The sequence below is a fragment of the Bos indicus genome, chromosome 8 (assembly GCF_029378745.1).
Source record: "Bos indicus isolate NIAB-ARS_2022 breed Sahiwal x Tharparkar chromosome 8, NIAB-ARS_B.indTharparkar_mat_pri_1.0, whole genome shotgun sequence".
Taxonomy (NCBI): Eukaryota; Metazoa; Chordata; class Mammalia; order Artiodactyla; family Bovidae; genus Bos; species Bos indicus.
In genome coordinates this window covers 93,672,202-93,700,047 of record NC_091767.1, presented here as the reverse complement: position 1 = coordinate 93,700,047, position 27,846 = coordinate 93,672,202, and the positions used below count along the sequence as shown (strand labels likewise).

Genomic DNA, 27,846 nt, shown 5'->3' with positions numbered 1-27,846 from the left:
GCTTAGAATGCCAAAATGTTTACATAGGGTAGCAATGTGCACTAGGACCAATATGCAGAATGGAACAAGAGTGAATCTTGAAGTTTAATAGAACTTTAGATGCTTAATTAATGACCATCAACAAACAGAGCTCATCCTATATAACCTGCATAATAAAAGTTGTAAAGAATTGTGTGTTTTCTCAGGCCACTGAAGAAAACTCTGATCCTTAACTGATTAACAAGAAAAGGGACAGCTTCTGCCTACCATTCTATCATAGCTTTAGGGATTAGTAACCGTAATATTTCACTAGATCCTTAGACCTAATCGGCAATCTGTTCTCTAAGATGGATTTAAATATATCACTCCTTGCTCTGACCCATGCATGACAAGTATAAGAATCCTGCCAATGCAAAATATGTTTTCTCAGCTCCAGGTACAAAGCAGTAAGTATACCCAACTCACAGTTTGTTATAGCATAATGGCTAGGAATATGGCTCTTCGGCCACACAGTGTGAGTCTAAATTCTGCCTCCACGCCTTTCTAGTTGTATGACTTTGAACAAATTATTCAAGTTTCCTGTCTAGAGTTGAGAATAAACATGGAGTTGGGAACGGGAGGAATATTAGATAATGTGGATATTCTTTCTTGATACCAACAACAAAAAGTGACAGCTTCTTAAGGCAGTTGCAATGTGGAATCTGAAACCAAAAGTTCTACCTTGTAATATTAAGATCACCAGTCTTTCCTATAATTAGAATGGCTATTTTACCCATCCATGATTTTTTAACGTGGACATATTGGTCACTGAAAAATACCATTCATTGAGTTACACAAATCTTCAAAATGCTAATACATTTCATAGTGCAATATTCTTAAAAACCCCATGTTAACTTTGCCACCAGTGTTATCAGAAAAGTCTTAGTAATTGAACTGATATCAGGCTCACAATGAGGAATACACGGTAGCCAATATTCTAATTTTCATTTCAAAGCTACAATTATTTGCAACATGTATGTTAGGTTCTTGTGACAGGCTCACTTTGTTCATTTTGAGAAATGTCTAACAAATGCCATAGACTTAATAAACAGTTTGTCTTATCTTTTCAAGTAAAAATGGAATTCCATGAAAAAAGTTTCTTCACAAAAATGAAATAATTTCTGCAAAATAACCATCATGTTTTGGTATGCAACATAAGTGCTTTATACATAATTCACATTTAATCATTGAGATTATTAGACATGTACTCAGGAAGTTGATATATAAAATAACTCTTACAGCTTCATTAAATACACTCAAAATGCCATGTAAAAAAATTCAAATGCATGGTAGTGAATGCAGTTGGTACTACTTATACCACGTGGCCTTGATTTAAACTAAAGTGACAGCAGTTTCACCTACCATTTTGCACCATTCATGCAAATACTGGACATGTGAATAACAAGTTCTTTCTTCATTTTGCATGTGATTCTGTTAACTGTACATTACAAGGGCTTCCCGGGTAGCTCAGCTGGTAAAGAATCTGCCTGCCATGCAGGAAACACAAGTTTGATCCCTGGGTTGAAAAGATCCCTTGGAGGAGGGCACAGCAACTCATTCCAGTATTCTTGCCTGGAGAATCCCCACGGACAGAGGAGCCTGGCGGGCTACAGTCCGCGGGGTTGCAGAGTCGAACACACTGAGCGACTGAGCACAGTACACTGCAAATGATTTCTCTAATCTGTGGTTTTTGTTTTCCTGTCTTTTGAAGAGATTTTCAATTTAATGTTTTTTTAATGGCTTGTTTTTTGTCTTAGGAAATCTTTGCTTAATCTGTGACCATTAAAATTGTTTTCTAGAAGTGTTGTGAATATTACTTTTAGGTCCATGACTCATTTTTAGTTATTTTTCATGTATGTTGTAAAGGGTGAGTGCTTGTTTTCCATATATGTCAGCTCCATCTGTTGAAAAAGTCTGAAAATGACTTATTTTTTATAGATGTTAGACTGTTTGCTAATATTTTCAGGATTTTTGTTCATGAGGACCATTGTCCTGTAATTTTCTTGTTTTGTAATGTCTTGGTCTAGTTCTAATATCAGAACAAGGCTGACCTCATGAAATAAGTTGGAAATATTTCTTCCCTCTCCATTTTCTGAAAAATTTTGTGTAATGATGACTGGTGGTATTTCTTCCTTGAATGGAAACATTTGTAAGAGAAACTATATGGGACTAGAGTTTTCTTTGTGGGAAGACAATAACTTCAACTGTACTCATAGTATTTGAGGCTCTTCAGATTTTGTCTCTTCTTGTGGCAGTTCGTGATTTTTATTTTCCTAATTTTCCCATTTTGTCCTAAGTTGTCAAATTTACTGACATAAAAATGTTCATAATTTGTACCCTTATTTAAGATCCATAGTGGCAACTCTTCTTTCATTCCTGGTATTAGTGATTGGTAGTTTCTCTGGTTTATTTGGTTGCTCTAATTAGAGATCTACTGATTCTGTTGCTCTTTTGAGAAACAAATGTTGTTTTCATCAATTTTTCTCTTATTTTTCTCTTATAAATTATTGATTTTTTTACCCTCTATTTCCTAATTCTGAGAAAAAGGCAAATATGCCAGCTCACATCACTCTTACACGCAACATGGAGCTGAAAGTTCAAGCCAGTGAAATAAGGCAGGAGAATAAAACAGGTAACAGATTAAAAAAGAGGCAACTTCCTTAATTTGCAAATGACATGACTGTGGGAGGGCTGGCCGGTTAAATTACTCCACCATATATTGTAGAAGAGGGATTCTATCATCGTTGCTTTGAAATTTGCTGTTAGCATACCTGAAACTCCAATAACAAAAATGCAAGGAATCCTTTCTTCAAACGTTTGAGGTTTTCCCCTAAGTTTCACATGGTATATATTAGTCATCCAGACATCTCGTAAATCTACTATGTATAACAAATGCAGATATTCAAGCTATCAGAGAGGTAGTGTATAAATAGAGACTAACAGTAAGATCTGTATTTTGGCTCTGCTAGTCACTAACTGTATTAACACAGTGGGCAAGTTTCTTAACCTCACGGCTCAATTGAGTTTCCTCTATATACTGCTAATGATAACAGTATTTCCCTCACTGGACTATTATGAGAATTAAGTGTGAAAACATGAATGAATAGTGTCTGATGTATAGAAAAAGCTCAAATACTAGTTACTTATATTACTGTGAAACAAATGTTCCCATTCCCCTTAATGTGTTCCCTCTAATGAAAGAATAATGACAACATTACTCACAAAAGTTTAATATATTAGAGGATTTCCATCACAAAGCAAGACTATACACATAGATAAAAACTGGAAAAGCAAACAAATAGAAAATTTGTTGGCAGAGGAAATAAAATTAGCACATATGGTAGAATAGTCAATCCTACTAATTACTTACAAAATTATAATTAATATAGAAATTAAACACCATTTTGTAACTAGTAAATTAGAATCATTATAATTAATAGCCACTGCCGACCAGGTTGAAGTCAACAGGTATACTATATTAACAGTGTGAATTAATTCTTTCTGGCAAACAATTTGCAATACATTTGGAAAGAAATCTCATGAAATTGACGGGCTACAGTTTGTGGGGTCACAAGAGTTGGACACAACTTAGTGACTAAACCATCACCACCACCATACTTACGTCTACTGTATACAATACTGGACCTTCCTGTAACTCAGCATTTATAGCTTTGTCTCCTCCTCCAACAGAGGACAGAACTAATTCCATATTCAATCTTTCCAATGTGCCCCACAGTATCAGTTACCTGGGTGTTACCTGACATCCTCAGCTATGTATGAGGATGAAGGATGAGAAATATTAAACCCAAGGCCAGGAAGTATGAGCATATACTAGGAAAAGGATACCAAAAAGGAAGAAAAACTCAAGTAGTAAGAAGAAATGTGGGGCCAAAATAACATACCTGAGGTCAGGTTAAATCACGTCAGAACTTTCAAGATTTGGAGTTTGGAATACATAGTTCTAGAGATAAACTAAGAGATATGAAGAATCTTATCAATAGTATTCTTATGCTGATTGTTAGCGCCATCTTTTGAAATCTTAAAAGGAAATTCATGGTTTTGAATTGGAAAACAGGACACTAAGAAATAGTCATGAAATTTTAAGTCCTTTTGGTAAAACAGATGAATCTATTTACATATGTATATGACTAAAAGAAAAAGATTAATTTGGTTTAGTCTGCTGGCTCCTATATTCTCACTCACCAACAGACTGTTATTGATTGAATTATGAAAAGGCTAACAAAATCTCTGACCATATTAGGAGACTTCAGATAAACCTGCAGCAGAGAGCAGCAGGCAGAGGATACCTTTGTCCTAAGCTCTTATTAAAATACTCATAAAGATCAAAAAAAAAAAAGAAGACTGCACAGACCAATTACTAAGCATAATATGGTATTCAAACATCATTAAAATAACAGGAATCTTCTTAAGATCTGCTTTCTATTTGAGTCTAAATCAGAGACCTGGCACTGTCCTCAAGGAACTAAACACAAATAGCTCAGGGCATGCCTAACAGCTTTCTTTGTGTTCCCTCTGTTGGTCCAGCTACTTGCTACTTGATTCTTCCTTACCTGAACGACATTATTAGCAACAGAAAACACTAATATTACCTTAGGAATTAGCTATTAAAAGCTGATTATCAGCTATATTTATTCTGTAATTTAATTTCATCTGCTTCTTGGTAATTTTGCTCTTACATACAAAATTTACCACCAACTATGTATCTCAGGCTCCCTAGTATAGAAAAGACTTGTGTAAGAAAAAACACTTGGTGACATACATGAAATCACAATTACAGTAATTGGACCATAGTTAACACTGATTCAGAAAAGAGGAATTTATGCTCAGTTATAAGTGATTATATAAGGAAGAGAAAATGGGTTAGGTAACAATATTACATTTTTATACAAACAACATGAATCCCAAGTTCTTATAAAGTGTATATTTAAAAAACAGGTCAAGGTGAAGGAGTGAATCTTTACTTTTAACTTCATGTGTGATCATTTGGGTCTTTTTGACTTGGATTCGTTTTCCTTTGGAACTTTTCCGTTTTGACACTGAGTAAATCTGGCTACTGTAGAAACACCATCCACAAACTTGGTTTTGAAAAGGACGTTTGCGTTGTTGAACATACCTTCTTTTAGGGATACCACAATGAACTTAAGGGAAAAAGGAAAACAGAAAAATTTGTAGCATCCTTGAAGTTCGTTCGCTGTTTTTGTACTGCGGTTAAGAATCATTTGGAAAAAATTTGATTTTGCTATCTCTTTAAATGCTGGGCTCCAAGCAAATGCACATAATAAATAGTTATTATTAGGCACCTAAATGAATTCTTTCCATATGCAGTTTTAGGAGTCGCTTAATTTTACTGTGAGTGCTTCATTACCCAAGTTACTATTTCCTGCTGGTTGACTGCTTGTTGCTATCTTCTCCAGTTAGTATCAACTGTCTTATCGGCTATCAACTGGCTAGCTCTAAATGCCACTGTTATCTGCTAAAAACCTGCCATAATAAATACACAATCTATGATGACTGTAACAGAAGCCCCCCAGAGCTGTTCAATGCTTTATCTATATGGTAGCCCTAGTTACTACAGCAACAGTTCAATAAAAAACTGTTTTTAGCTTCAAGGGTTTTTCTCTGCATTTTAGGAGGAATGAAGAGTATCCATCAAGCAACACATGACACATTTCTGATATATTTTCCAGGTACATCTTTGAAACAGTCTTGTTTTGATTGTGCATCTTCTCTCAGCTAGCTAGAGAAAATAATTAACCTAAATAATTTCAAGTGACAAAAAAAAAAAAATAGATTCCTCTTCATGCTATAACCTGCTATTGTAATTCCAGGCTCTTTCTTTAATAAGAGATGAAAGCCTCTTTCCTTCTGGAACCATATGAATAGAATTATATATTTAAAGAGATATACAACACCTTGGTATTCTTCAATCCTAAATTCCTTATATATACTGACCATTACTAAAGAATAGTTTTAGAAAAACAAATCCTAGAACTATTCTGAGGCTCTTTTTGGTTCTTACCTGAGAATGTGTGAAATGAGTACGTAGCATATGTCCAATATTCTGAGTATGAGAAAGATCCAGGGCTGCATCGACCTCATCCAGGATGTAGATTGGGGCAGGTTTGAAAAGGAGCATGGACAGGATTAATGACAGAGCCACTAAAGACCTGAAAAAAGAAGGCCAAAAGAAATACCATCAAAACTTGATTTTACCACTTTTTGCCAAAGCGCTGAAGCAAATCTGCTACCCTATTATTATGAAGAGTGCTGATTTAGCTGGAAGATAGTTATAGAAAAAAGAATCTTAAGTTTCAAACTTGAAAACTTTTGCTGTATTAAAATAGTTTAGCTTTCCATTCTTCCCTCACTTCAATGAGTGTTATTTTGAATAGAAGTTATATGTTCTTCTTTCTTGTCAGATAACTAGAATGTTAAATTTAGCATCTAATCTTAAGAGACATCATATTAGTGTTAATAGTTTTTCCTTTCCTTCCCCAAAACTCTTTTTCAGTTCTTTTATATCCCTTTTAATTGTAACGGATTTTGTTCTAATCTGGTATGAAGAAATATAATACTTCTCATAATATTTTTTTCTTAAACATTTCATTAAAAAAATCTTTATTTACTGTAAGACATTTATAATTATTTAAAAATAGAATTAAAATTACAGTAACAGCTATAACACACTTAACTCTATAACTTCAAATATCTTCTAGCATGCAGCACTAGAGTAAACAGTCTAATGCTTACTGTATTCCAATAGGGTATTTATTAAGAAACATGTAAGTGGGGGAAAAATTTGTGTAGAAGAAGAGGGGTCTAGGAAGGTGAAACAAAATTTTCTAGCAAAGGAAAGGAATGAAACAGTACAATAAAAAGCAAGCTGAACAGGGTAGCTACGGTCATTAAAGCGACCTAAAACTACTTTTCAATGGCTTTCTCTGTGCCGAATATTTAAGGCACTGAGCTTTCAACTTATTCATTTAGGAAGAAAAAAAAAGGGCTCACCAAGAGTTAAACTACTATGCTAGACTGTGGTATATCTGAAAATAAGTTTATATTGTCTTAATTATGGAAATAATTTTTAGGTTCCAGTAAGAAAATAAGCAAATATTCTCTATTTTCCTCAAAAAGTTTTTCGAGGACTTTAGCAAAAACAATTAAAGATGTTGGGATCTATACTGTGGAATTCAATTATGATTGACCAGGAAGCAGAAGCTGTCTTTTTTGACTCTTAGAACATTTAGGAATTTTATCAATAGTGAAAAATAGAGTGGACTGCTATTCTATTCACAAAAATGACAAAAGATCTCATAATAAAAATGAACAGATCTTAGTATTTTCTACATCCAAAGGAGGAGAGTTCCATGACAGCAAAGAGCACATGAAAACAATCAAGTAGTATGGACTGTAAATCCTGCAGGGGGAAAATACAAAATTAATACACATCTTCAATTATATGAATATTCATAATTTTCTCTCAGGGGCTTTTAATCATTTGGCTCTCTGCAGGTAAGGAGTGAGGCCAAATGATCTTTTAAAGTTTCTCTCAGTATGCTGTCTGAATCACTGTGTAAGGCTGAAGAAACTTTCCTGAAGTCCAGAACATATTATTTCCAGTACTCTTAATTGTCATGTAGACCCAAGTTTCCATTTGGTACTATTTTTCTTTCACCAGAGAACTTCCTTTAATTTATAGAGCTCTACTGGAATTAAATGCTTCCACCTTTTGTTTTTCTGAAAACATATACTGCCTTCAATATGAAAATGTTTCTATATACAGAATTCTAGGTTATCACGTTTTTCTTTTAGCACTTTATAGATGTTGTTCCAGACTTCTGGCTTGCATAGTTTTTGACAAGAAGTCTAAAGTCATTCTTATCTTTGTTTCTTGGCATTTAATGTGCCTTTTTACCTCTGGCTGCTTTTAGGATTTTTTTTTCTCCTAATGCTGGTTTTCAGCAACTATGTATAACATGCTTTGCTGTGTTATTGTATGTGTAGGAAGCGAGTACATACATTTATCCTACGTGTGAAAGCAAAGTGTTAAGTGTTAGTTGCTCAGTGGTATCTGATTCTTTGCCACCCCCATGGACTGCAACCCGCCAGGCTCCTCTGTCCATGGAATTCTCCAAGCAAGAATACTGCAGTGGGTAGCCATTCCTTTTCCAAGGGATTTTCCTGACCCAGTGATCAACCCAGCTCTCCTGCATTACAGGCAGATTCTTTAACATCTGGCCATCCCTTATACTACCTGGGGTTCACAGAAATCAAGTATGTGGATTTACAGAACTCATCAAATCTGGAAAATCTGGGCTGTTATTTCTTCAAGTATCTTGTTTTACCTCTTCCTCTCTTTGAAATTCCAATAATATGTATGTCCGAGTACTCAATATCGCCCCACAGGTCACTGAAGCTCTTTCTAAGTTTAACTTTAATAGTTTATTGCTATGTTTTCAAATTCACTCATGTTCCTTTTAAGGCTGAATTTGTTATCAATCTCAGGCAGAGAACTTTTCCTTTCAGGTTTGTTTTTTAAAAAATCTCTAGAAGTTTCACTGGCATCTTCTTTAATAGTTTCCATTTCTCTCACCTTGTAATCTTTAGAAATACTTAATGTAACTCTCTTTAACTTCCTGTCTGCTAGTTTTATCATCTGTCACTTCTGGGGCTGTTTCTCCTCTAAGTTATAAATCACATTTTCTTGATTTCTGCCTAGTAGTGTTTATTAGATGCTGAACACTGTGATTATGTTGTTTACAGTCTCAACTTTGTGGTCTGTCTTTAAATAGTGTTGGGCCTGCAATTAACCTTTGCTAAGGTGTGTCTAGAATAGCCTTCACTTTAGGGACGGTGCAAACGTAATGCCGTGATGTATTTCCCTGGGACCTCCCCAAATTCTAATGTTTCCTTCATTTAGTAAGACTAATGGTCTTTGTGTGTGTTTCCCTCCCTGCATCTGCAGTCAAGAATTACTCCTAGGGAGAAAGCTAGGGTAAACACTGGACTCAGCATTTTGTTTCTTTCCTCTCAGGATCATACTCCTGGATCATTCATTTTCCAGTATCTGAAAATAATTGTTTCTCATGTATTTGGTCTAGTTTCCTAGATGCTAATCCTTATTTCTACTTTGTTGCCTATCATTTTAGTCAAGTGTTCTAATCAGAATTCATAGTCTCACAGATTAGGCTCCTTAAATTTCACATGCAAATATAGAAAAGCAAATCTGAAATAAAATTGGGAGGCAGAGAGTTGATGGATTATAATAAAATAAGAGGAATTATTTCAAAGGGAACACTCACTCACCTCTGACCACCACTAAGTTCAGTTAGGTTTTCTTTCCAAGTATTTCCTAAGGCAACCTTAAACTCCAGACCATCCAACACAGTCTGCCCTTCTGGTGGTGCAAGCATAGCATTAGCACCAGGCAAAAGAGTAGAAAAAATAGATCCAAAGTCCTTGTTCACCTGGATGAAAAAAATGATTTATATCATAGAAGGTTTTCCAAGAAAAATCAAATGACATGTGTATTTGTAAACAAGCAGGTGAAATTTTGTTATCTGTTACTCTTGTTTTGAGGTTGGCAAATTATGGTCCATATGACAAATCTGGTCATGCCCATTCATTCATGTATTGTCTATAGCTGCTAGCAATACAACATCGCAACATTAGAGCCCAGTGGTTGCGACAAGAGTATAAGGCTGTGATAAATTTATGTGTCTCTTCACAGAAATCATTTACTGAGCTTGCTCAAACTTTGAGGGGAAACTACAGGCTGTACCTCTAACACTAAGATGACGTTTGATACAACAGGCGGCCATGGTTGCAGGAATCCTCAGAGACACACAATTGGATAATATAGGAGATTGAATTTTCAGCTGGTGGAGAAAAACAAAAACTTTTTTTGGTATAATTTGTTTTCTGTTGACTGATATGGTAAGACAAGCCTGTCATTATTAGCTAACTTTAAAAGCTTAAGATCAGAGTGAAGTCTAGGAGAAAAAGAGGCAAGAAATCAAAACAGATCTGTTAAAGGTGTTCAATGGTTCTTTTCTATACTTTTCACAGATCTTCAAGGGACAGGAACAGGACTGAGCCCCAAAAGAAAAAAGCTGAAGAAGCTATTTGGCCTATCCCCATAAAGTTGCAGCAGGAGATTACACAGAGATTTAGGACCAATATTCTAGGCTGTAACTGAGTAATTTCTGTGCATACACATTTGAGAATTCAGCCATCTGTCTTCAGACATGACTAATAATCTTAGAGGTTCACCAGACAAAATTGAGTGTATACATGCATGCACACCCCCCCCAACAAAGATATATGACAGCCAAGTTCTCTATTCAAGTATAAAATTCAAATGCAAGTATATATTTTATGAATATCCGTAGTAATAAGGAAATCTCCTAGACTTAAACAGTCTCCTAAATAAAAATTTGCTAAGGAACACATATTTTAAGAACAACTGCATACATGCTAATAGCCTACACAGAGAAAGTAGATTCTAGTTTTATCTAGGATAGACTTCCAGAGCTACACAAGGTTCATTACAATGGGGAGAGGTCCACTTTTTATGGGGGAAAGATGGAAGATAACATAGTGTCTATAAACACCTGAAATTTTTTGACCAGACAGGAGAAAGACAGCTCAAATTAAGACAGTGGAATGCTAATAAATCCAAAAGATGACCATGGGATCCCATGTGGATTATTCAAAAGGGAAAAAAGAATCTTATCGGGTAACAGGTAGAGAAGAATACAGCCCTATCATAGACAGGAAATAAGTTGAATATTGAAAATCCAATCAGGTTAAGAAGGAAACAAAAATAAAACCAGTTTCTAAAATACTCTGGTGTTGTGAAGGAAGTACACTTAAAGCCATAAGGAAGTATGGAATGCTGATAATAATACCTATCTCATTAGGTTACTGTTGAGAATTAAATAGGAAAATTAATATAAGAATAGTGTCTGACATATATAATAAGCACTCAGTAAATTTACTTGGTTCGGGAGAACTTTGGAGACTGAAGAAAAATCAGTTTAAAATATAAATTTGTACTCGAATTAAATCCAGGAATCATGGCGAAACCAAGAGACAGAATCTCAGATCTAGTGTTAAATCCAAATGTTGTACAAGCATTTTTTAAATGACAGAAATACTACAGGGAGATGGAACACTGAAAATAAGTTGTAGAGCAGGAAAAATAATCCAAATGAAAAAGATTCTGCCATTATCAAAAATAAAGTTCCTGCAAAATTAAAAAGAGAAAAAGTGGTAAAGTGCCCAGTTTATCCTAGAGGCCCAGGCTTACTAAAGTGCCAAACAACACAGTATCTATGAAAGCTTTTAACTAGCAGTCTTTTGTTATGGTAGGAAAACTTTACAGAAGAAGCTAAGGATTATGCTAACGGAGACAAATCTATGCAGCCAAAGAAGTAGAAATAACAGTAAGGAACCTTGAAATCTGCTGAAGTTGTCATAGAACAGAACCAAAATGGTTATTTGGGATTTTGTTGAATATGAATCCTGGAAATACTGACTTCCCAATTAACCAGTTCTAATTCCTAAAGAGCAACAAAAGGTAATTTTAACTTAAATTCTAATTTAGGAAAAGAGAATTCCAGTTTTCCTACCTTTTGACTATTATGATCTTAGGCTAATTTCAACTTTCTAAGCTTTAGTTTCTTCATTTATAAAATAGAGATAATAATCATCAAAATTATGGAATTATTTTAAGATAATTCATGTAAAACAAGAGCAAATGGTCTGTTAATAAATTATTATACTTACATAAAAATAATTTTATAATTATAAATCTAACATTATAAAAATGATGTGCTAAAAAACCTAAGAATGTATAATACTTATGAATTCTGAAACACAATAACTTGTGAGTGGAATACAATCTTGCTATAGAAATATTCTTAGCACTAATATTTGACAGAGGTTACAACTGAAGGGGTCCTTTGGAGAAGCATTCCAACAATTCGCACTTTTGCAATGTGAAACAATGCTTCCAGTTTTAAGCAGAGGATGAGTAAGGGTATGGCAGATATTTGGAAGAAACCTTAGAATACTGTCCAATATTAGAACCTATGATCTCATGAGAAAGAGGGCAAATACTGTCCCCTTTAAAGGTAACCCAGAATTAGCAAGTGATGGAGAGAAATCTACAAAGTTAACTTCATGTAGTATAAGAACCAAACAAGCAGACGATGAGACCATAATGGCAGTAGCAGCAGTTAAGTCCAAAAGGACAAAATGCTTTAAAAAGTCTACAAGGTTTTAAGGTATGAGCATGTGCCTCATTCAAACACAAAGCTGTTGCTTCAAATTTATCTTAGAGTACAACGCTATTAACATGATGTCATCTTCCATCTTTGCCTCATACAGAATAAACGATAATATTTTGGGGTTCAAATACCTTTTGCCAAGCAATATTTATGGCTTGGTTTTTCTTCTGGTCAAGGTCTTCTATAGTTGCCAGGATTTTGGATTTGTCGTTTTCCACAATTCTCTTCTTCTTCATCAAGTCATTATACTAGTAAGATAAAAAGCAGACTTCATTGAGAAAACCAAAAAATTTGTATTTTAGGATTCAGTCAAGAATAAAGAGATTTTACTATTTTTATATGCAATACATACAACTCCTTCTTACCAAAAAGATACACTACACTGAGTTACAACGTAAGCCACTGAGGAAAGTAAACACATCTATATGTAAAATTCAATTACTACAGCTGAGAATTTATAGCACAAACTCTTGAAACATTTTAACTCCACTTATAGTCCCTTATCTACCCAGTAGCCAAGGCAAAAAAAGGAGTATTTGTCATGTAAACTCAAAAGTAGCCTTGCATGCAAGGTTAGTAAGTTAGCACATAAAGGTTTTAATCTTTTTAACTCTTCACCACGATGTATAAAGTCCTAATAATTTGGCTCCTGTTTATCTCTGAACTTTTGGTGACACACTCCTCCCCAGGCTCCAGCCATATGGTCTTATTTGCAGTTTCCTGAACATAAGCTCACCATAGCCCTGTGGCCCCTGCACTGTTCTTCCTCTACTTCAGACATTAACTGGCGCTTCAAGTTTCCACTCCAACATCTCATTCTCAGAGTGGCCTTCTCTGGTTAATGAAGAAATTTATTGAAAAAAAAATTTGAGGGAGACTACAGAGGGATAATCAAATCATGAGGAGCAGCAGAACTTTCTAAAAACCCTTTTAACTTATTTCTCCTCACAGCCTCGCATTTCAAGGTGGCTTCATATTCTCCCTGAAAAACTCCAGCCAGTCTTGCTAGTTTCCTTGCTGCCCCTCTCCTTTGCAGAGAAAAGGTTTTAGGAGCTTGGTCACACTTTTATCCTGTTCCTTGCATAATTCCATATATTTTCTTACATGGGGTGACCCAAAATACAATAACAAAAAAACAAAAGGTGAACCACTGATCAACAATACAGGCCCTTCCTCTCTGATATGGAGATGGGAGTTGGTAAAATTAGGAAAAAAAAACAACAAAAAACTAGCTCAAGTTATTATTATATAATAAAAGCAAACAAGTATAAGGAAACAAATTTCACGATGTTAAGCAGCTCAAATTCAGACAAAATATTTCCCTTCCACGAAGGTGCCATATATTGCAAAGATTTAATGGAGAAACGAAAACCAGCAGGAATATTTAACAGAAAGATTACAGTATGTGCATTATTAATCTGTTTAGTATCTAACATAATATAGATTCTTTGTAGATACTAATGTCAGTAAGAGCTTTAAGAAACCCATTACCAAAAAATTTGTTAAAAGTGATGGAGCTCATAGGTACTCACTTTTACAGCACTCTCATTAACTGTTATGCAAATTCAGTTTTACAGAATTAAAGAAGATACAGGGCAAAATATAAAATTACTCAGATTGCTATTTCCTGTGGGGCCATAAAGAATAGAACTGCTTTCCCCTTTGGGTTTTTCTAGTGACATGCAGACTGTAAAAGGTTAGGGAGATGGATAACACCATCAAGTAACTGAGAGCATTAAAACAGAGAAGATGCTGCCGGATTTACAGATTAGTAAAACAGTGTTAATGTATATAACAATTTTAGTCGTTTACTTATGTAATGGTTCTTGCAATACACTGTAATCAAAGGAAGACACTGGTTAGAACAGACAGGTATTCCCTCACTTTTCCAAAGTTCATTTTATATCACTACTTTTGCAAGAAAAGGTAAAAAGCACAAATAATGTTCAGCATGTGTTCTGCAGTGAGCCGTTTCTTACAGAAGCAGCACACACCCTAAGCAGTGAGAGTGGCACCATCAGGCTCCTCCTGGGAACAACACTGAGCATCTCAGCAGCAAGCCTCCTCCGAGAGCTCTGAACTGTATCTGTGAGCATCTGTGCTTTATCTCAGTTTGCTCTGTGCATCTGTTAGCAAGATGGGCCCTATGGTAATTGCTTCTTTGCTTTATACCATTTCGGCATAGGAAGGGTTTCAAAGGAATGCCCTACTTTTTGGATAGTGGGGAAATCCTGTAGTCTTCTTCAAAGCCTTTCAAAAAGACAAGTGAAAGAAATGATAAAAATGTGAGGAGTTAACAAGATCGAAAGTGTTTTTATTTAAACCAAAAATAAGAAAGGGGCTGAAGACATTCACAGCAAAAGGAAAGGCCAGTGGAAAAGTCATTTAAGCACAACAGAACATGTAACTGATGAAACAAAAAGAATGAAATAAGAAAAGAAATAACTAAAAAAGAAGAAAAGGAAAACACAAAACAAAGTTTCGAAAGCATAAAACAAAGATTTTAAATCTAAAATTTAAGTCTAAATTATTAGGCTGACTCTAATAATTGTCTCAGGGGTCATATCTGCTGGAGACAGGAATGGCAACCCACTCCAGTATTCTTGCCTGGAGAATCCCAAGGACAGAGGAGCCTAGCGGGCTACAGTCCATGGGCCGCAGACTGAGCACACACACACCAGGGGTCATAAAAACCATCAAGGCTACTCATGTTTTAAAGTGGCCATAGTCATAGCAAAGTGACTTACACGTTCTTCAGCTTCAGTCAGTACATTCATGGCTCTCATGTTGACATTTCTTCCTAGTTTCTCCTTCATTTCTTGCAACTTCTGAAGTCTCTCACCAGCTTCTTTTGGATTGTTAGCTTTGAAATCATAGGTGCTATTGGGTTGCCCAAAGAGGTGTTTTTCTACAGTAATCCAGTCATAGTCTTTCAACATTTTGGATACCTAGCCACAAGATGATAACAGAATGATATCACTGCTCACAAACCTATATTTAAAAATTAGTTTCTTAAATATTTACTAATTTTTACAAACATTTTTGAGAAAAATCTCACAATGACTCATTTGAAAAAAAATGAGACTCATTGTTGACTGTGAACCTATAAGTATGAATATTTTTATCTAGAGGATAGGCTAAAAAAAATAGAAACAGAAAAAGATATTACTTAAGCATCAAAATAAATGTGAACTCAAGAGAAATAGTTAAGAAGTGTGTGTGTGTGTGTGTGTGTGTGTGTGTAAACATTGCCATTATAATGAGATGAGGCTCCAGATTTTACCAAATTCAATGTATTACTTCAAAAAAACAACTTGTGAAAGTTTAGTCTTATATGAATATTTAAGTCATAGATACTGTAAAATCATGAAAGCCTAATTGTGACTGGTACCTAATAATTCTTGAAATTATAACCTAAGTAAAACATTATCTTAAATATTGACTCCATCCCCTCGCTACCCTCTTTGACGAGGCACAGTCAAATACTCATATAATATAACCATTAAGGATTTTTAATTATAGTGCTTAAGGAAGACTTTCTTCTACTCTAACTGTTTAAGATTGGTATTGACTGCTGAAAGCTAATCCTTGTCAATCATCCTTATTAATTCCATGAGTACAATCACACCACCAGACTCCAAAGTAATATGGTCATTTCTAGTCTATCTTTTTTTCCTGCCCATCTGTGAGCTCCATGAACACATTCTGTGGCATGTTGCTCATTCTTGCACCTTTAGTGCCTGGTATAAGTATACAATAAATATTTGATAAACTATGTATTTTAAAGAATACTTGACTTTTTAGCAGTTCTGCTTGCAAGTCACTCTTTCTACCCTCTTCACTTAACTGTAAATAGAATCCCCTAGCAACCACCAATACTAGTATTTTCAATTGTGTTTAAAAAAAACCTATTAACAGTAATATTAGCATTGGTAATAGTTCAGTGAATTCACTAATACTAGGCTACTAGGCAAATGGGAAATCAATACTAATAAAATATTAGGATATTATCATGTGGTCATTAAAAAAAGGCTTTTTAAACAAAGTAATGAACCTGAACAGGCACTCATGGCTCTTGCAGAAAAGGGTGGAAGACTGTTTTGTATGTTCTCATCTTTTTGAAATTAAATCTCTTGTACTTTTATGATGCTAAAGAAGATTTAAAAGGCTCCAAACTGTTATAGACCAGTAAGAAAACAAGATGAGTGAATTATTAAAACCACATAAATGAAGCCTCCTTAACTAAGCAACGAATTCCTGCAGAACTATGTATTTTCTTTAAAGTACTTAGGTTACTGAGATACATGAAAGAAATTTTAATTAAGAATGACCAAAAAACTGTGGGATAACTTCCAAGACACTACTAGGCAAAATGTCAGATTTCAAATGAGACTTCAAACACTGACTATACTCATCCTCATAAGGATATCCTAAACCAACTAAGTCCTTACTTTCAGAAGTTCCTTGTGTATATTTCTCTGTGAGTTCCCTAAATTCAATTTACAATTAGGTAAAGAATATATATTACTACTATTAATACATTAGCAATTAGTTCTATGAACAACTGGGGATTAAAAAAAGTCATTTCCATGGGAGACCACTCAAACATATTGGAGATGAGAATAAAGCCCCTGAAATTAAATATAAAAATAAAACATTTTTGCCATTTGGTGACTGCTGAGAAGCAGTCATAGTTGTATGCCTCAAAATTGTTACACAGTAGTTCTGCCATTTACAGTAAGTTCTTCACTGAGCATTTTACCAGAACATTTCAAAAACCCAGAGGCAAAAATGTGATTAAGAATAAAAATGAACAATACAAACATGCCTTTGCAGCAGCATCTTCAGCTTCCCGCTTATGTTTGCTGATGTTATGGTCCAGTTCCTTAATTTTAAGCTGAGATTCATTGTTTTGCTCCTTGTGTTGTGCTATTTCTGCATATTTAGCTTTAATTATGTTGTCTTGGGCTGTTATCACTTCTTTTTGCTTGCTTACCTCTTCTTGAGCTTTATTTACTAACTCCTGAAATGAAGAATTACAAGACAACATACAGCAAGGTAAGACGGAGACATTTTTTCGTTTACTGAAAGATCATCCAACAGACTTCTAGACAAGATGGCAATGTGTCATCTAACCTTCTACACTTTATATCTCCATGAACATGACTAACACATTTACAAATAAAACTTGTATTACCACTAGGAAAAAAAGGGATGAGATGCATTGTTCATGCTGGAAGCAACAAAGTCCCTGTGACACAGTATAATTGGGATCACCTTAGGTGCAGAGTCGGACATGACTGAAGCGACTTAGCAGCAGCAGCAGCAGGTGGAGGAGGGGTTACTGGGATTTGCCCTGTAAGGTCTCTCTCAAAAGAGTGGGATTCTGGTAGTGGTTACAAAATAATATGACAGACACCCCAAATGCCATTTATTATGAAGGCAAAGAAAGGGGGTGGAAGTAAGGTAAGCTGGCATTGGTTCCTTTCCCTTCTATAGAAGTAAGCCATAAGGCCTCTGACAGTGCAACAAAAGGTCACAGTGTTTGGTTCTAGCACAGGGGTTAAAACAGAGATATGGAAGAGGAAGAGAAACCTTTTTGAAGAAACAGATCTGTGGCACAAAGAAAAACTTCTCACTCTTTTACTACCATCGGTTTCCCTCTCAAGTGAAAATTACAGCTGGGATTTAGTCTACCAACTCTCACCTCTTCCCCCTCAAAGTTCTTTGCTAGATCTTGAAGGTCTTTCTGGTAAAGATATGGTCACAAACTCACATAAACATCTGAAAAAAAGAACCTAGCTCAACTCAGATTTAGGTAGGGGAAAACAAAGAGTAGAACAACTTGCTAAAAGACTCTGAGGAAGAACAGGTATCTTGAAGTGATGACCAGCATCAGTAAAAATTTAGGAATTCTTTAAGGCATACTCATTAGAAAACAAGATAACTTTGAGCAATAAACAATACCTGACATTATGGTTAAGTTATTGAACATGACATAAGTAATTTCTTTATGTTTGTGTCATAAAAGGTCCTTTGCAGGAGGAAGTTAAACCACAGCATTCATCTAAAAAATCCAAAACAAAAACGCATGACAAAAACATGTTTATGAAGAAGATTCTCTCACACCTAAAGATTGAAGATGCTGTGTCACAGGTATAATTATTTCAATCTACAATGGTTAAGAGAAAAACAAGGATATCTATCACTTCAGATTGAGCCAAAGTTTTTAGTTTTGTTTGAACACAATTAATTTGAAGGCAATTTATCTTCTTGGCTCCCTAAGAGGGCAAATAGAAACAATTTAAAATATAGAGACTAAAAGAACAACGTTTACAAACTTAGAGATACATTTTATAGTTTTCCATAGAGAAATAGATATTCTCTTTATCGAAATATGTATATGCTTTGATTTTATCATTATTTAAATCAAGGAAGAAGGGGCTTATTTTACTTCCACATTTCTCTTTAAAAATATGACATCTATTTTTTAAAAAAAAATTCCACAAGATGATGTCCATGAAAGATGGTAAAAGATATGGAGGAATGATAAGGCAAGTAAGAAGGCAAAAAAGAAACTGTAGAAAAGGTAATCAGCAATACAAAACACAAAGCTGAAAAGCATTTTGAACCCTGATCTTCAAAAATATAGTTAAAAAATTGTTCTGCTATTGATTTGATAATGTGTTAAAAATTAAAAAAAACCCTTGAGTTTAACCACAAATAGAATGAAGAGAAAAAAGAACTACTTTCTAAAACAATGCACACTACAACAATTAAAACAATCATGTCAAGGAAAAAATGTAACAGGAAATGTAAAAGTAGAGGACAAAAGGCAAAAACACACTTTACTATATTGTAGCTAAATGGATGGAACTCCCGTTAGAAGCTGTTACATTTTAGTTAACATGACCTACAAAAAGTATATACAGAACAGAAAACTTACAAAAAAAAAAAGTTGTATCAAAAACCAAAGGTGGTTAGACTTTGTAGGGCATAGTGACAGTAGGTACTACGACTATATATTTCAAAGTTGCTAAGACAGCACATCTTAAAAAGTTCTCATCGCAAGAAAAAAATCTGTAATCATATATGGTTACCAGAGTTATTGGGGTGATCATTTCACAATATATTAAAATGTGAACCATTACATTGTACACCTGAAACTAATATAAATGTTATGCCAATTATATCTGAGTTTTAAAAACTAGGAGTAGAAATAATGAAACAGAATTCGAGGTCAAAATCAAAAAATGGGTCAAGAAGGTATCCAGTATTCATGAGGGAGCATTTCTAATATTTGTAGGAAATAGAAATATCTTCACAACATGAAACCCTCACACCCCAAATCCACCCTTTACTGCCTACTTCTGAGATGGGAACAACTCTTCCTTGCCGAGTTTAACAGTATGAAGCCTCATCAGTAAAGGATGCTGTAGGGACACTGGAGAAGGAAGGGGCTTTACTTCTTGCTTCTGATGTGCTTTTCTCAAAGGCAAAGTTGTCACTTACATGGCATAACCAGCAGCAGTCTTTTCAGCCTGTCCCCAGGCTGGGCACCTCCCTGTGGCCAGTCCCCCTGGCGTCCCCAAAAGCTGTTTTCCCAGATGTCCTGTGCAGCACTTTCCTCCGCATGGTTTCCCTACTACATCAAACCCCACCACCAGAGGGCCACAATCATGTGTTCTCCAACTACATGTAGTTCTCAGCCTTGCAGGTAGAATGGGGCTCTTTTCCAGATTTATTCCTTCTGGGGGTGCACTGCTTCAGCTTATAGGTAGTGACTGCTCCTTGTAGCTGCTGTTCATATATTCTTTAGAGTTTTCTCTAGCCCTTAGCAATCAATTGTACATCATCCCAAATTCCTGTTATAGTTAATAATTTTTATTTAAACTCTGCCAGGTCAAATTACTGGGTGTTTTCATTTTCTAGTAGACCTAGTGGACTAAAACAATTAGTGATATTATTTCAGGACTCTTTCTGATCGGTGATCATCATTTTCCCTCTCATCATGACAAGGGTGAAGAGACTGAGACCTTTGAAGTCAAACATCTTTAAGCTACCATTTCAGAAGGAGATTTACATTTGTATTTCTCTAATGTGGTTAAATCACTCTTACCTCATTTTTAGCCACCTCAGAGGCCATCACTGCAATCTGACCCTCGTAGGATATGATAGCTTCCTTTACAGCTTCAAGCTGTTGTTCATAGGATGCATGCTCTCTCCTGAGCTCCTCCAGCTCCAGGGTGATAGCTTCAACTTCCTATAAAAAAACAGAGCATCTGGGCATTCAACATACCAACTACTGTGGCTCAGACAGTAAAGCATCTGCCTACAATACAGGAGACCTGGGTTCAATTTCTGGGTCGGGAAGTTCCCCTGGAGAAGGAAATGGCAATCCACTCCAGTATTCTTGCCTGGAAAATCCCATGGATGGAGGAGCCTGGTAGGCTACAGTCCATGGAGTCGCAAAGAGTCGGACACGACTGAGCGACTTCACTTCAGCAAGTAAGGACCATGGCTTACTCAACTACTGAAAACATGTAAGCTGCTTCCAAAGAAGAAAGGGGAAAAGAAATTTATTTTTCTATATTAAAAAATGTACATACAATTTTTATGGGTTCAAAGAACTTTGCGTAAACTATTTCATCCTTTTATTCCTATAGGGAAAAATAATACAGAATTCTATATAGCAGATAAATTAGGAGGTAAAATCCTTTTTTAAAACAATTATTTAATGACAAAAAAAATTAGTTTCTCTTCTTTCCCATTATAGCCTTTAGTTCTTTACAAAATGCTTTGTGTAAAGCTAAATATTTAATAGTAGAATCATAAGGTGGGTTTAAAAAGAACTGTGAAAGAAAGTTAGATTTAAGTGAAATTGTATGGAATAGCGACTGGGCATGTAGCCTTCTTTGTAAACAGTAAAACACAGGTTCAAATTCCAGCCTTGAAACTATCCATAATAGTCTACAATTGAATAACACTGCAAATTTAACATGCTTTGTCATCATTATTCTTTCACAGTGTCTGTTCAAACAGATGATCACCAAACAGAAATGTCAACAGTGAGTCTCTGATATGACACAGCTTGGCTTACATGATACAAGCTTTGGTCTACTCCTGAATGAAACATTATCAAAATCAAGCCTTTATCAAGCAATCTTATCTCTCACTTTTCGATTTACGACAAATATCGATGAAGGACAAATCAACCAATGGTGCTCTACCACCCTTCAGTTCTATGCTGATGTTAAAAGATTAATTCTATTAAAAAAAAATTACCTGTTGTTTTTCTTTCATTTTTTTGCTAGAAGCATCTGCTTTAGTTTTGGCACAATCTAGTTTTTTCTGTGCATCCTTCAGTTCTCTCTCTCTTTCAGCTTCAGCATTTTTCATTTTATTCTCCAACACCTCATATTTTTCTTCAGCTTTTTTCTGAATTTCTTTGGTGTTTTTTAAGGTCTCCTCACTTTCCTCTGCATCATAAAGCAGGCAAATACAACTAAATGAGATCTTCCAACTAGTAACAGTTATAGGTAAGGGCTTACAAATTCAACTTTTAAGAGAAGAAAAGGTATAGAAAGTTGGAGGCAAGAGTTAAAAAAAAAAATTAACTGTTCTAACCTTATTCTAGAAATAGTATGTTGAAAACACAGGTCATATCTTAGAGCCATACTTGAATTATCTAAATTCTGTAAAGAAATTATTTCCAATCACATGAAATTGAATAACATAAACTTTACCTACAATTTAACTTATAAAAAGATCACAGACCATTTTATATACCATAAGCTTCTAAAACCAGAACTGAGCACAGAACTATGGTACTTTTATTTTAGTTATAAGAACACTTTTAATTAACCCCATAAAAAAGCTTAACTTAGTGTTCCTTGCTCACTTATTTTTATTCAAGGAAACTCTTACTAAAGTAGAGAAATATTGTGAGAATATACATAGGACAAAGCATAGGAAACATATGACCTCTGAATTTATAAATTAAAAAATAAAGTAAGATAGAATGAGCATGTTATGGTCACAATCAACATACACTGTTAAGTGTTAGGACTAAGTACAAACATAACCTTGAAAGCCATGATTATGCAATTTCCTATACTAGTTTTCATTGTAGAATATCATTCTAGAAATCAAAAGAGAAATAAAAAAAAAATACCCAACACAAAGATAAACAGAAATACAACAAACCAAATGTACATTAGATGTAGCAAAATCAGTTCTAGGAGTGAAGTTCATAGCAACAAATGCCTACCTAAAGAAACAAGAAAAATCTCAAACAACTTTACACCAAAAATCTGTTGTGTTTCTATATACTAAACAGTCCCATTTAGAACTGCATCAAAAAGAAGAAAAAACAAAACCCAAAGTTAGTAGAAGGAAGAAAATAATAAAGATCAGTGTGGAAATAAATGAAATTGAGGCCAAAAAGAAATAGAAAAAAAAAAAAATCCATGAAATTAAAATCTGGTTCTTTAAAACCAACAACCTTCCAGCTAGACCTAAGGGGAAAAAAAGACTCAAAATCAGAAATAAAAGATACTACAACTGATACCACAGAAATATAAGGAATCATAAAAGGTTAACTATGAAAAATTTCACACCAACAAATCAGACAACCCATAAGAAATAAATCCCTAGAAAAAGACAACCTATCAAGATTAAATCATGATTAGTAATTAGTAATATGGAAACTTAATAAGGAATCAAAAACCTCCCAACAAACAAAAGTCCAGTTGAATTAAACCAAACATTTAAAGAATTAATACCAATCTTTCCTTTTCAAATTCTTCCAAAAAGCAAACAAAAAGAAAATTCTTCCAAATGCATTTTGTGAAGCCATCATCATCCTGATATTAAAATCAGACAAGGACACCACAAGCAAAAAAAATCACAGGCTATCATCCCTGATGAACATAAATGCAAAAATCCTCAACAAAACATCAGCAAACCGAATTCAATAATACACCATGACTAGGTGGGATTTACTCCAGGGATACAATGATGGTTTAACATCTGCCAATTAGTGAATATGACACACTATATTAACAAATTCAGGATAAAAGTCATGGTCATCTAAACAGCAGAAAAAGCACTTGAGAAAATCCAACATTTATGATAAAAACACAATAAAGTGAGTATAGAGAGAATAAGGCTATACACATAACAAGCTCACAGCTAACATCATGCTGCAGCTGCTGCTGCTGCTAAGTTTCTTCAGTCCTGTCTAACTCTGTGCGACCCCACAGATGGCAACCCACCAGACTCCCCTGTCCCTGGGATTCTCCAGGCAAGAACACTGGAGTGGGTTGCCATTTCCTTCTCCAATGCATGAAGGTGAAAAGTGAAAGTGAAGTTGCTCAGTCGTGTCCAACTCTTAGCAACCCCATGGACTGCAGCCCACCAGGCTTCTCCGTCCATGGGATTTTCCAGGCAAGAGTACTGGAGTGGGTTGCCATTGCCTTCTCCAGCTAACATCATACTCAATGGTAAAAAGCTGAAAGCATTTCCTCTAAGACCAAAAAAAGATAAGGATGCCCACACCACTTTTATTCAACACACTGTTGGAAGTGCTACAGCAACAGGGCAAGGAAAAGAAGGGCATCCAAACAGGAAAGAAAGAAGTAAAACTCTCACTATTTGTAGATGGCATAAACAGAAAACCCTATCATAAATAGAAAACTGTAAAGACTCCATCAAAAGATGTTAGAAATAATAAGCAAAGTCAACAAAGCTGCAGAATACAAAATCAATTACAAAAATCTGTTGTTTCTATACAGAAAACAATCCCATTCACAATTGTATCAAAAAGAAAATACCTAAGAATAAATTTAACCAAGGAGGTGAAAGATATGTACACTGAAAACTATGAAACACTGATGAAAGAAACTGAAGACAGAAACAAATGGAAAAATATTCTCTGTTCACAGATTGGAAGGATAGTTAAAATGTCCATATTACCCAATGCAAGCTACAGATTCAAGTCAGATCCTATCAAAATTTCAATGTCATATTTCATAGGAATAGAAAGAAAAATCGGAAAATTTGTATGGAACCACAAAAGACCCTGAACAGTCAAAGCAATCTTGAAAAAGAACAACAAAACTGGAGGCACCATACTCCCTGATTTCAAACTATATTACAAAGCTAGAGTAATTAAAGCAGTAGAGTTAGTGGCACTCTACTGAAAACAGACACAAGGATCAATGGAACTACTGAATAAAAGAACCCCAAAACAAAGCCCATGCATACATGATCAATTAATTTATGACAAAGGAGTCAAGAATATATTATGCGGAAAAGACAGTCTCTTCAGTAAATGTTGCAAGGAAGCTGGACAGTCAGAAAAGAATGAAACCAGACCACTTTCTAACACCACATAAAAAAATTAAGTCAAAATGGATTAAAGACTTGAAGGTAAAACCTGAAATCATGAAACTCCTAGAAGAAAACAGGTAGTAAGCTCCATAACATAGGTTTTGATAATTTTTTGAATTTGACACCAAAAGCAAAGGCAACAAAAGCAAAAGTGAACAAGGGGGACCACATCAAACCAAAAAGCTTCTGCACACCAAAACAAATCAACAAACCAAAAGGCAACCTAGTGAACAGGAGAAAGCATTTGTAAATCATCTATCTGATAAGGGGTTAATATCTAAACCTTATTAAGAACTCATATGATTCAACAGGAAAGAAAACCAATCAAATCAAAAAATAGAGGACCTGAATACACATTTTCCACAGAAGATGTACAAACGGCCGAGAGGTAAATGAAAAGATACTCAACATTAATCATAAGGGAAATTCAAATCAAAACCACAAACAGCGATCACCTCAACTGTTATACTGGCTATCAAAAGACAGGTGGTGTTCACTGCTTCATTATTTACAACACCCAAGACATGGAAACAACCTGAGTCCACTAAGGGATGAATAGGTAAAGAAACTGTGGCATAAACACACCACGGCATACTATTCAACCATAAAAAAAGAAGGAAATCCTACCATTTGCAATAACATGGATGGACCTTGAAGGCATTACATGAAGTGAAATAAGTCAAAGAAAGATAAATACCATATGATCTCACTTATATGTTGAATCTTAAATATCTTAGGTCACAGATACAAAGATTGGTGGTTGCTAGAGGCAGTGGGTGGGAAAGGTGAATGAAATGAATACATTTTAAATTTTATAAAAGAAGAGAAAAAAAAGAATAAAAATATTAGTGGGGTAAAATAGGTCTGTGAATAGTCCTAAGGAATAAGAGAAATTTAAAACTACCACATACAATTAAATTCTGATTAAAGGTGTTAAGATAGGTTCCTAAAATTAGGGACAGAGATAGTTATACACATATAACAAAAATACTATAAACATAAACAAAACCAAAAGACAAGCATATAACAAGGTATTTATAATGTGGTACATGAGAACAATAAAAACAAGCTATGAGCAACCCAATAAAAAAGCACAAATTAACAGAAAATTATTACATATAATTAAAATATACAATAAACATGAGAGCTTCAAATACCTAAAGTATGGTTATCAGTTGAAACAGATTAGAACAAAATCTTACCAATGATTTTTTTAAGAGCATCTAATTCTTCCTGTTGCTTGTGATACGAGCTTTGCTGAAGCTTGGTTTGTAATAAATCTACCTCCTCAGCTTTCATCTCCCACTGCTGTTTTAGGTGGCGATACCTTAAGGAAGAGAAGTTTATAATAAATGATAATTTTTCTGATGTTTGAGACATGCATTTAAACAAGCTCTTACCTAAAACAAACTCATACAACATAATGTAAGATGCCACTGGTTACAAGACTCATTTTGATGACTTTCACACTTCTGAAGCATCAATGTAAACTCAAGTTTGACTTGGTTACTGAAGGTAAATACTCTAAATGACCAAGACCAATAGTTAACTATCCACAGAAATATTCTTAATTTTAGAAAATATTAATAATCTCTGAATAAATAAGTTATCTTAAAAATAATCCTTCTCACTGATCCTTATCTAAAAGAAAAACTCCATAATAGCCCCCATCACAAAAATAGAATATATAACAATTATATAAAATTTCAAAAATTTGGTTAGCTCAATCCCCAGTTTAAAATGTTTTAAAAAATAACATCATTCCCTCCATTTTGTAAGGAGACTGGTGGTTTAAAATGACACAGTACTAAACTTAAACATTCACCAAACACTTTTTTTTGCAGATCCTGTAATTGTCCCCCAGTTCTGGCAGCTTCAAATTAAGGCTTTGGAAGGTATTTTGCTAATTCAGCTGCAGTGAAATTTTAAATTATAGTAAATTCAAAAGTTGCTTGTAACTAGAAAATCACAAGGTTTGAGGGCAAAAAACAAGCAACTTATAAATACTCCCTTGAGTATTCTTGTCTGAGACTGCTTGACAGCAATTAAAAAGACAGGATTTTAACTCAGTCATTTTTCAACTCATTTAAAAATGTAAAGAAATTTTTTTAAAAAGGCAACATATTTTCCTGATATGGTCTATGAAAGAATGGCTTTAGGTGACCCTTCCACTTTCATTTTTCAAAATCTACTTTTCTTCCTGGACCTCAGGGCCACAATTAGTTTACAAAACAACTCTGCAGAATAAACGACCTAGTACTGCTCAACAAACTTAACAGTTCCAAGCCAAATGTGACTACAACTGAGTCTGTAATTCATTCCCTTGACAGAGCTTCCACATTTCAGAAACATCTTTTTGTCTCTTTCTCAGAGAAAGTTCTTTCATTTTATGATTAATGTCATATGTCAATGAAGGTAAAAGGCAGGCTTTACATGTATATAATGTTTGAAAGTGGGCATTTTGATACAATTTACATCGTGGAATGGCCACTGTGACTTAGTGTAAATAATCTTTTCCACATATATACTGTGTCCCAAAAAAGTCTTGGTACTATTCTAAGCTTTGATAATTTCAGAAGATAAATGCCAAAAGTTTACCCCTCAAAAAAAATTTAAGTTTTTATCTTTTATTTTCTCTTACCTTTATTCAGTATTGTGAATTCTAAATAAATTGTTTAAATTTATCTCATCTGCCACTTGCCATCTTCAGAGGAATTAAAAAAAAATTACAATTAAACTCTCAAATACTGTACTTTGTTAAGTTTGTGGCATTTATACTCCTGAAGTTTTTAAAGCACGTAAGGACTCTTCTAGATAACCACATAGTGAGTCCACTCAACATCGTTCAGGTGTTTATTCAAGTCATCTTCTCAGTAAGGCTTTCCCTGCCCACCCCATATAAACTTTCAACACTTCTTTCCTATTTTACATTTTTATTCTTAGAACTTAGCATTATCTAACATACCTTTTACCAATTTAACTTTTTATATTGTCTATTGCCCCAACTCCACATATGGAGGTAAGATAAAGGAAGAGATTTATCTATTTGATTCACTGCTATATTCCCAGTTCTTTGAAGAGTACTTGGCACATGAGGCATGCAATAGTAAATAATGTTAGG

The 27,846-nt window shown here is 34.6% G+C and overlaps 1 protein-coding gene across 1 annotated transcript in view; it reads right to left on the bottom strand.

The window, feature by feature from the left end:
* Positions 1–3,232: 3,232 nt before the first annotated feature.
* Positions 3,233–27,846, bottom strand: part of SMC2 (structural maintenance of chromosomes 2) — a 50,363-nt gene continuing 25,749 nt past the window's right edge. Inside the window, exons 17-25 of the mRNA XM_070795216.1 lie at positions 25,928–26,052; positions 21,618–21,811; positions 20,452–20,595; positions 17,161–17,355; positions 15,080–15,280; positions 12,464–12,580; positions 9,346–9,506; positions 6,059–6,206; positions 3,233–5,177 (exon numbers count right to left, since the gene is read on the bottom strand). Coding sequence (XP_070651317.1) covers positions 5,019–5,177; positions 6,059–6,206; positions 9,346–9,506; positions 12,464–12,580; positions 15,080–15,280; positions 17,161–17,355; positions 20,452–20,595; positions 21,618–21,811; positions 25,928–26,052 — 1,444 coding nt within the window. The 3' untranslated portion in view covers positions 3,233–5,018. The remainder of the gene's footprint in view (positions 5,178–6,058; positions 6,207–9,345; positions 9,507–12,463; positions 12,581–15,079; positions 15,281–17,160; positions 17,356–20,451; positions 20,596–21,617; positions 21,812–25,927; positions 26,053–27,846) is intronic.